Source organism: Nicotiana sylvestris, chromosome 10 (assembly GCF_000393655.2).
Source record: "Nicotiana sylvestris chromosome 10, ASM39365v2, whole genome shotgun sequence".
Classification (NCBI taxonomy): domain Eukaryota; kingdom Viridiplantae; phylum Streptophyta; class Magnoliopsida; order Solanales; family Solanaceae; genus Nicotiana; species Nicotiana sylvestris.
The window spans coordinates 167,965,571-167,976,630 of NC_091066.1; the positions used below are offsets into that span (position 1 = coordinate 167,965,571).

The 11,060-nt window shown below is 32.9% G+C and overlaps 1 protein-coding gene across 1 annotated transcript; it reads left to right on the forward strand.

Annotated features, from left to right (window-relative positions):
• Positions 1–8,283: 8,283 nt before the first annotated feature.
• LOC104244262 (transcription factor MYB62-like) lies at positions 8,284–10,029 on the forward strand. The gene is made up of 3 exons (XM_009799649.2): positions 8,284–8,496; positions 8,809–8,938; positions 9,248–10,029. The coding sequence occupies exons 1-3, from the start codon at positions 8,337–8,339 to the stop codon at positions 9,771–9,773; spliced, it is 816 nt and encodes a 271-aa protein (XP_009797951.1). The 5' UTR covers positions 8,284–8,336; the 3' UTR covers positions 9,774–10,029.
• The last annotated feature ends 1,031 nt before the right edge of the window (positions 10,030–11,060 follow it).

The window sequence follows — 11,060 nt, forward strand, 5'->3', positions numbered from 1 at the left end:
TATAACTTAATTTAGTTCTTAATAATAATTTAAGGATTTTTATAATTTAGTTCTAGAAAAATAAAAGAAGAAAAGAGAGCAAAAATACAAAGAAAAATCGGATTGGGCCACTTCTTCAAATTTCAACCCCAGGCCCAAACGATTGTCCAACCTTCCCCACGACCCGGTCCATTTCAAACCGGGTCGACCCAATCCATAACCCAACACCCCCCTAACCCAACACCCCCTATCTTGCATTTCAAAAACAAAACAAAACAAAACAAAACAAAAAAAACCTAAAAAACCCTAAAACTCATCCCCCCCTCTTGCTCTCTTCTCCTTCTTTTCTAAAAAGAGCTCAAAGCCCCTCCCATGGCTGCCCCTCTCCCGTTCCCTTCATCCCCACGCCACACACACAACCACGTCGACAACACACAAACACACACAACCACGGCGACGTAACATACACACACCCGCGGCTTCACCAACATGAACGACCATCCATGAACGACCACGGCCTCGTCGCCTTTGCTCCAAAGCCAAGCGGCTTCTGCTGCTCCTGCTGCATCTAGCATGGTCGAGCAGTTGGTTCGAAAAACCGACCCCGTCACTCCAAACGACCAGCCCGTCGTTGCTGCTCCATTCCAGCTGCCTCGTCGAGCTGCTACTGCTTCACTGCTCCAGTAGTGTTACTGTTGCTTGCTCCGTCGAGCTCCACCATGAAAACCCAGTCTGTTGTTGCTTCATCTTCTCTAGCTCCTCCGTGCTGCTGCTGCTGCTCACGTTTCTGCTTCTGCTCCCCGCTGCTTCTGCTGTTGCTTCATCTTCTTCGTTTCGTCGAGCTCGAGTTGAGTGGTCGAGCTCCCGAGCTCCAGCCATGGACGTGAGGCTTTGCTTCACTTGTCTCTATCCAAATACCAGCTGCTACTGCTTCTTATTCACTACATACCCCATCGTTGTTGCTTCACGTTTGCTTCACCTCCTTCAGTTGCTTCCTAGGATCGTCTTCATCGTCGTTTGTGCGAGTTTTGGTTGGGGTCGTCAAAACAGTCCATATGAGTTCGTCGTTGGTCAATCATTGTTCATCGTTTCGATCCGGTTAGTGGGTTTTGAGTTTTATTTTTGTCCATATTTCGTTTTGATATTCTCAAATCTAAAATCGGTAAATTTTTGTTTTGTTCGTGTTCATTGTTTTGTTAATTTTTCAGTTGTTCATGTGAAATTGTTAGTTTAATGTTTGTTAGATTCAAATTGAAATTTAATTAATTATTTCTTCAATTTGTTTCATGTGTTTTATGTATTTTTCAGAAATTGTTAATATTGTTATATTCAAGTTTAAGTTCATAATTGTTTCTTCTTCGATCTTGTTATTTGTCTAAAAGAATTTAGTTGTAATAGGGAAATATGTTGGTTTAATCATGTGAATCCGTCATGTTTTGTTGTTTAAAATAGATTTAATTCATGTTCATCTTTGTTTGAAGTTCATTTTTAATCCAGTGATTGAATGTGAATTTATGTTTTTGATTTGTTGATTTAGTTTGAATCATGTGTTGTGTTGTTAATATTGTTGTTTCCTTGCTCATCCATTGTTAGTCTAAGTTAACCAGGATTGGTTCCCAATATGGTTAATTCATTCACATTAATTTGATGTTGTTCATCATTTAGTTTGAATTGTTGTTGAATTTGTTTAGAAATTGGTCATATTGGCTATATTTTGGTTGAGATTGATTAGGTGAATTGATTATAGCTAATGGGGGGTAGTTTGGTAAAATGCAGTACGTTCAGGGGTAAAATGATAATTGCAATAAGGTCGGAGGGGTAGTTTGGGAATTGAACATTTTTAATAATTCTTTATGTTAAGCATGGGGGCAAAATATAATGGGGTGTGAGTGATATAATTGTTTAATATAATGGGAGACAAGACATAATGTAGTGGGGGGGAATATTGTAATTGTTTATAGTAGGCATGGGGACAAGATGTAATGGGTTGGATTGATATTTTTGTTTAATGTAGTGGGGGGATGAGTGAGAAGATAGTGGGTTTGGTAGGAGAAAGTGGTGTTTTTATTAATTGATTAAAGTGTTTGGGATGGGATATAAATAGAAATACTTGAATCAGATTTTAGAAAACAGACAGATAATAAGGGGAAGAATACAGAAGAAAATTTTAAGAGAGAGGAAATTCCAAAAAATACTAAGACTTTAGGAAATAAAAAGAAAAACATTCTGGAAATTCAAAAGAAAAAGAGTATACACCTGATATACAATCCAAATATTCTGATATATGGATTCAGAAATTAAGGGTTAAATACTAACTAGTCTTTCAAAATCTGAAAAGATTCCCTTTGCTTCTGTCCGTTGATTGTTGTTGTTGTTTCTAGATTTTTGTCTTGATTTTAAAATATGTCACTAAGTTTCTCGTTGCTGGTTGTTACTGGTTGTTGGGGTTGTTGTTGTTGTATGCTACTGAATTTCTGTTGATCTCCCTTTTCTTTTGCTTCCAATATCAGGTACACAACTGACACGCTGATTATTGTAAATTGAAACAGGAAGCATGGATACGAAAAAATGAAGAGTTGAAGTTCTAAATTTATTTTAATTATATTCTGAATTTTATTTGTATATGTAAATTATTTAGCTTACAAAAATCAGAATCATGTAGCTATTTAATATATATAGTGGAACATCTGACGATAGCTTAACGGATGAACTATCTATATATATTGCCTAAAAATAAATGAATGGTGTAGCAACTCCGTCTAGTTAAAAATCAAACGAATAGGCCATTTCGGAACTTGTAGGAATATTGTTTAGTTAAATAATATTGGTTAATTTCAGCATGTAAATGGTTTAGGATTAAAATTAGATTGCTAAGTTTTTTTAATTTGACAAACTGAGAACATGCCTAGTATAATGTAACTAGGTAGTAACATGTGAATAAGACGGTCCGGGTCTAGTTTTATGTCATACTCGTTGGGCCTGGGCCCGCATTGGCAACGGACTGCCCTGCTTGCATCATTTTCAGAATTTATGAATCATATTCGAAACCCAACTATAACAACTCAAGCCTGTAAATAAATTAAGACCTTTTCTCTTTCATTTTATAGAGACATAATAGAAAAACGTAGTCATTGTAGGTTTATCCTTTCATAAAATGAGACGAGCCTCACCAAATAAAACAATGCAAATTGCGGGGCCCTCAATAACTGGTCACAATAAAATACTTAGAACTTGGGATGGACTGTTTAGTGAATTTCACTGCCTTCCCCAAAGACAATAAACGCGTTAGACTCTTTAGGCGCGACTTAATTAAATTACATTCTTAAACTCGGGTGCGCATTTATGTGACCCAAATTCAAATCTCAACGGAGTCGGAATGTATTAACAACCATGGGTGCATTGACTGTGACGTGGTTCGAGACGCATTTTCACGACGTTGCAATTCTATAAAAATGATAATAATAAAAGCGGTTTAAACTTAATGAAAGCACATAAGTAATAACATGTATTAAATCAGATATCTAGCCATTATAACAATTTAAGCGACCGTGCTAGAACCACGGGATTCGAGGGTGCCTAACACCTTCCCTCGGGTCAACAGAATTCCTTACTTAGAATTTCTGGTTCGCAGACTTCATTTGGAAAGTCGAATATTTTCCTCGATTTGGGATTCAAGATAAACCGGTGACTTGGGACACCAAAAGCCAAACCTTTCCCAAGTGGCGACTCTGAATTAAATAAATAATCTCATTTCGAATATTGTCACTTAAATTGGAAAAACTCCCTCGCGCATTTTACCCTTCGGGGCGGGCGTGCAAAAAGGAGGTGTGACATCTTGAATTATGAAACTTGTCCGTGTTAAGTACGAACTAGGAAGTCATTTTTAATATGGTTCTTGATTCTCTTGTCTATTGGATTTTGACCTTACTTGATTTGGGGCTTCGATCCGTCTTGATATCTGATTATGCTTAGTATGATGACATGACGTACATATTGGGCGAAAAATGGATATTTGGTATACTCTCTTAAATTGATAGTATACACTTTCTAGACTCTTGAACATTGTTATTGATATTTGGAAACACTTCAAAGTTTGATATTGATATGTTTGATATATTTGTTCACTTGTTTTAAATTATGTTAAATTGAGCTAACTATGACTGAAAAGGGGAATTGGAGAATTTAATGACTCCAAGCCTAAAGTTTATACACCACTAAGCTTTATGCTTAGCGATAGTTGTTTTCTATCGTAGGAAATGTTCGGGATGAAATCTGAAGATGGCCAGGGTGAAGTAGTCTCTTTGGGAGAATTTATGGAGATCACATTTGCATATGCACCTTGGTTTGCATAGTTTTGGGACATGTACATGATATACAGGATATACAAGATATACAAGTATATACATATATATATATATGTCACACTTATGTTATTTGGAGGCTTGTTGGATTTTAAAGACCAAAATCTTGTAGCTTGAATTTGTAACCTATTTTATTGTATTAGGGTGTTTTAATAACTCAAGTCTTGTAATATGCTGAATTTACACTTTCTCTTGTAAATATGTAGAAAAGGAGAAAACTAGTTTCCTTTGTTTTTTATATATACCCGATAGTTTGAAATTTATGTACAATATAAACTTGCGGTGATTTTGAATGATTGTATAAATCAGTTAGGAAGTTGCTTTAATCTGTTAATATTTTGACATTGTATTTCATTTAAAATAAAATTATGGTGTATTTTCAAAAAAAAAAATATATTGCACTTTCAACCTTTTCGCATGGGCCTACTTCCGCTACTAAAATTATTCTAAATATTTTTATTAATATCTCTTTTAATATTTTGTAAGTAGGAAATTAGATTTGGTTTTCTAAGTAGTACCCTCACAAAGGGGTTGCTACATTTTCTCTTTGAGCTGAGGGTCTGTCGGAAACAGTCTCTCTACCCTCGGGGGTAGGGGTAAGGTATGCATACATTCTACCTTCTCCGGACCCCACTAATAGGATTATTATTGGTTGTTGTTGCCCTGCTAAATTGTACTATAGAGCTTTGTTTATAATTTGGATGCTAGCTATTTTTGTTTATTTTTGCAACTTATTGAAATCCGTTGTATAGAGCCACTATAGACTGTGGCTATTCTTTGAAAATTGCTCAAGAGGAAAGAATGTCTATTTACCTAAGTATTATGAGGTACTATGATATTGAATCAAATATAAATGGATAAATGATTATCACCTCTTTCTTATTTTGTTATCATAGGTTGCTTTTTTTATTTTGTCGTGAATGTATAATTATTGAATTATTAAAGAATTAATTTTCTCAAGGTTCATAACTAAAAGTGTTAATATCAAATTGTTCGCTTTCGGCAAAGTGGAGTATTCTCTGTCTCTCATTCCATGTATCATCGTTTCATAAATAGTATAAAGATAACTATAATCATATTATAAGTAGATATAAATTCATATGAACATACCTATATTCGAATTTATTTTTTTAAAAAAAACTTACTGTAAAATAGAATTTCTAGAAGCAGAAAGAGCAAAATTGAAAACTTTAATTTGATACAGTGGTGGTGGAATGGATTGAACTTCTCCGGACAGATTTATCATTGCTAATTGAAAAATAATCACAGTTTCAAAATAATCAAAATTTATCCACTTTTTTATATAAAGATAAAATATAAATAAATACCGTTAAAATCCAAAAAAAAAATTAGGATAATATGTTGCAGTTCGAATTTTTTACATATGATATATAATGTGCTCGAATTTTATTATATGTTGGAAGTTTATACGCCATACCTCCAAAATCCAGCATATTATGCTGAAATTTTCTATGTGCTGGAGTTCCAATATAATATGCTGCCCGTTTATACGCATGAGCTCCATAATCCAATATATTATACTAAAATTTTTCGAGTTTCAATAAAATAATGACCATTTTTCAAGAACTTTGTAAATACTATTTTTTAATTAGCAGTCTGAAAACTGACTAGCCCAGCTATTTTTCTATTAAAAAAACACTATATTTCTGGCCCTACCTTCAAACTCTCAAATACCTTCTTGGTTACTTTCTTACGAATCATCCACTAAACTCTTATTGGATATACCACTTGTTTGATTCCCATGATAACACCTATTACAATGACATCTATGTTCTTATATTCCTTCAAATTAAAGCATTATTTTATTCTAATACTCAGCACTTAGCATTATAATGAATAAAACTTTGAAAAAAGCAAACTTTTTGGATTTGTTTGCCATTTCCACTCGATTAAAGAATAAACATTGGGAAAAACAAAGGTTTTGGTTCAGAGGAAACATCACTATCTTGAAATCCAAAGCAAAGTATTAAGTAAATAATAAATTATTTTATATATTTTCTTGGCTAAGTTATGGTTGCCGCCCTTTTGATCAAACCCCATAATACCACGTTTAATTTACTTGGACATAAAATAATATTTTAATATAAGATAGTGTAATATTTTAGTCAAGCACGTTTCTTATAATAAATTAAAGGGAAAAAGGAATCAATTTCCAAGGAGGTAGCAAAGCAAAGTTCATTTTCAAGATCATACTTTTCTTGACCCCCTTTTCTCAAGGCTTTTCTTTGCATGTAAAATCCATCATTTCAATATTTATGGTTTTCTTTACATTGTATCAAGACTTAAGAACTTATCTTTAATGCATCATCCACATGTGTACTTTTGACTCAATAGTAGAAGAGACAACTTAGACCACTAATACCACCCAAGTCCCATCTCTTTCTTCATAAATAACTTCTCTAAATTTAATATAAAATTTGAGCTAGCTTTTAATAAAATTTTGCCATAACACTTGCTCGGTGTCAACGGGTTCGAGTCGTGAAAGTAGCTATTAATATTGGTATTATACTCCTTCCGTTATTTTTTACCTGTTCACTATTGACTTTGCACACTCTTTAAGAAATAATAATAAAGTATATAATTTACCATAATACCCATATTAATTGGTGTATAGTCTTAATGAATTTGAAAAATGATTTGGAATAATAATGAATGCTAAGGGCAAAACATAAAAATAAACTTTTTTTTCTTGATATGCGAAAGTGGACAAGTACAAATTGAAAATCTATTTTTAGAATAGTGAACAAGTAAAAGTGAACGGAGTAGGTAATAAGTTGTCTACATCACACCCTTAAAATGCGGCCCCCGAAAAATCCGTAAACGCAAAATACCTTGGACACTGGGCTGCACTTCTTCTATTAGCTCGTTGGTAGGAAAAAAAAAATCTAATTGTTTGCGGTCTTGACTCCTAACAAAGTTCTAGCTTTATAGTAATCTTAAAACATAATCATATTAAGGATAATCATATTAAGCTTAATAGTAATTTGAGTTAAATTGGACCTTTAAACTCAAAGAAGTTGGAGACATGAAATCCACCGATTTCATGTTGGAGCTCTATTAATGATAAAGGACAAATATGAGTAATTTGCTAACAATAAAAATATATATGAACCAAAAGTGTAATGAACTAGAAAATTATATATATATATGAGCAAATTAACCTTTTTCTGTTATATGCATACTTAATATATAGACTGTTAAAATATTTTGAAAAGTCAAGCAATTTTCTTAGTTTAAATGGGAGAGGGACAAAGAGTGTGTAATTAAATGGTCAACATTCATCCACAAGTGAAAGAAGTGGGTCCATCCATATGCATTTAGAGCAACTTTGATGCTCATACAAAGATCATTATTCTTCTTACTAAATAGCACATTGCACCACATCATCAATATACAAATTCCATTTGAGTTTTTATGATTCATATACGGTTAGATTTTTCTGTAACAGCATACCTATATAACAATATTTACTATAAAAATTAAGTTTTTTTAAAATTAATTTTCATGTTATGTTACAATATATGTTCTCTATAATAATATTTCGCTATAATATCTAAATTGTTCGAAACAAACGAGGTTGTTATAGAGAAATTTGACTATATAGGGGCGAAGCTAAAGTATATGATACGAGTTCGGACAAATCAAGATATTTTTATTTAAACTTTATATTTATATTAAATAATTTATTAATTATATATAAATATTTAATTGCGAAATCAGCCATAAATTTTAAATCTTGATTTCAGTATTATTATGATTATTATTATTATTATTATTATTATTATTTGGGAGAAATTTACACTTTCTTTAATGGGGTCTACATACCCCTATTCATATCATATGTTTTTTCCTTTGGACACGTATATAAAATACTTTTGTCATCATCTATAAAATACCTCTTTAGGCTTTAAATTCTCTTTCACATTCACTCAAACTTAACTTGCAATTTTCTTCTACTCTCCTCTTCTATAACATATGAGCAAAAACATAGTAATTATGAGTAATAATTCCTCAAATGAAGATGATCAATTTGAGCTAAGAAGAGGTCCATGGACTCTTGAGGAAGATAATCTTCTTATTCATTATATTTCTACCAATGGTGAAGGTCGTTGGAATGCCTTAGCTAAATGTGCTGGTAATTTACACGTCTTTTTCTTTACATAATTCTTGAATTAATTAAAGTAAGAAATATTTTCACAAAAAGTGGTTCTTTTTTTCCCCCTAAATTGCCAACTTTAAATTACTCATTCTTATAGTTGAATGTGAAAAACATCTATTCTTCAGAACAAGAGTTTTACTATTATTTATTTTCTATATAATATTTTCGTCCTAAAATATAATATTATCGAGATAGGCAATAAAAAAATATGTGAAAATAGTATAATATTGGAAATTAAAAAATTAAAAAAGGAAAATCTTTTTTTTTTATTGAAATCTTTTTTTGCAGGATTGAAGAGAACAGGAAAAAGTTGTAGACTGAGGTGGCTGAATTACTTAAAACCTGATATTAAACGTGGAAATCTCACCCCACAAGAACAACTCTTAATTCTTGAACTTCACTCTAAATGGGGAAACAGGTAAATTCATATATCCAAACTCTGTCTTCTTCGGACTTTGATCCAGTGGTAAGAGCGCAACACGTGATGTGCAAACTAAATATGACGACTTCGAACCATACCATGGGCTAGGGACAGTGTCATGAGTTCAAACTAAGCCGCAGACAAAATCTTGATATTTAAGTAAAAACAAAAGGGTAGAAAGATAATTATTATTCATCTGAGTTTTGAACCGTGCGACACTTATTCTTGACTTTGTCAAACACATAATTCTTGATTTTCAAATGCCATAAAAAAGGGTCTTTTTATTAATCATGTTTGTGAATGTAGGTGGTCAAAAATTGCTCAACATCTACCAGGAAGAACAGATAATGAAATCAAGAACTACTGGAGAACAAGGGTGCAAAAACAAGCAAGACAACTCAAGGTTGATTGTAATAGCAAAATATTTGTTGAAGCAATCAAGAGTCTTTGGGTGCCAAGATTACTTGAAAAAATGGAACAATCTTCCTCCATTGAAAAACATAATCCTTCACTAATTACTCCCTTAATCAACAATCAAGAACCTTATGATAAGGAAAATTCAAGAATGTATTCAACAGATTCAATGAATATGTTGAAGTTGGAGCCTCATGAAATGACACAAGATTTCACTATCTACAATAATTCAGTACAAAATGAGTGTTACCATGTGGAAAGTTTAAGCCAACAGCCAGATTTTTCATCTCAAGAAATGTCAATTTCAGAGTGTGAGGTGGCAGAAGCTCATTGGTTTAGTGATGAAATGGCTGCAACATCATTATGGAACATGGATGAGTTTTGGCAATTCAGAAAGCTAGGAGATATAGACATCTAGTTAGACTTGTCCCAATTTTCAAAGTCAGAAGATGTAGTTGTAGTCCCTCTTAAAAGAAGAGGGCTAAAAAATGCTAATCATAATAATAGTATTTACTTTTGATAATGCATATGCTATAGTTTTAGTAGGTTTTAAGAGTTCTGACTATGACTTAATCTCATAAGTAGTTTTCTAGCTCTAATATACTTTTGTACAAAAAAAAATATCAAATGGGTAGTTTTTGTGTCCATATATTAAGAACTGGTGCTTTTCTTGATTTCTTGTTTAATATTTTATAGGGGTTTTGTTTTTAAATATTTTATTCTTTTTTTATTAAGAAGGGAAGCCTTGACGTAATTGGTAAAGTTGTCTCCATGTGATCAGGAGGTCATGGGTTTGAGCCGTAGAAACAGCCTCTTGCACAGAAATACAGGTAAGGTTGCGTACGATAGACTCGTGGTCCGGCCCTTCTCCGGATCCCACGCATAGTAAAAGCTTAATGCTGCCCTTCTTTTTCTATTAAAGCTTCTTGGTTAAGATTACACTTATTCATTAGTTGATTCATAATTGAGAAGATGATTCTTTAGTAACAGAAAGGTAACTAAGGAATGATCGAAAGGCTGTGGTCAAATATGAGGAAACTGTGAGGAAGTGACTTACTGAAAGGGAGAGCTCGAAATGAAAAGGAAAAAGACCCCAGTGTTGTCTAATCATGTAAAGAGAACATAAATTTCATAGTATTTGTATGTAATATTAAAAGGAGTATGGCCTATAGGTGATACAACCCCTCCCCCAACCAAACAACCCCACACATCACAAAAACCAACCCCCATCCTCTGCCTTGGGTTCAACCTCTTTATATTTTTACAATATCTGAAATTTACTGGACCGACTAATTTGAATTCGCACTAAATATGTCTACCAATAAAAGATTTTACTTGAGTAGATTTTAACAATCTTACGTTCCTAAAACTCGCATGCAATACTTTTGACTAAGGGTGGGGAGATTTCAATCATCGCACCAAACCTCATGTGGTTATCCTCTTTATTTCATCATATGATAAATGCTATCAGTACCGGTCGATATCTGAACTTCACTGGATCGGTTAATTTGAATTCGTATTGAATATGTCTACCAATAAAAGATTTTACATTCGTAGATTTCGAATGCAAAATTAAGGTTGGATAGATTCCAACCATCTTACGTTTCTTAAAACTCGCATGCAATACTTTTGATTAAGGGCGGAAAGATTCCAATCATCGCACCAAACCCCATGTAGTCATCCTCTTTATTTTCATCATATGATA

What these genes read in the sequence shown, in the direction of transcription:
- LOC104244262 (XM_009799649.2), top strand. Translation starts at nt 8,337, where the DNA reads ATGAGCAAAAACATAGTAATTATGAGTAATAATTCCTCAAATGAAGAT. An exon ending in TGCCTTAGCTAAATGTGCTG is followed by an intron (nt 8,497 to 8,808) that starts GTAATTTACACG and finishes CTTTTTTTGCAG; the next exon opens with GATTGAAGAGAACAGGAAAA. An exon ending in CACTCTAAATGGGGAAACAG is followed by an intron (nt 8,939 to 9,247) that starts GTAAATTCATAT and finishes TTGTGAATGTAG; the next exon opens with GTGGTCAAAAATTGCTCAAC.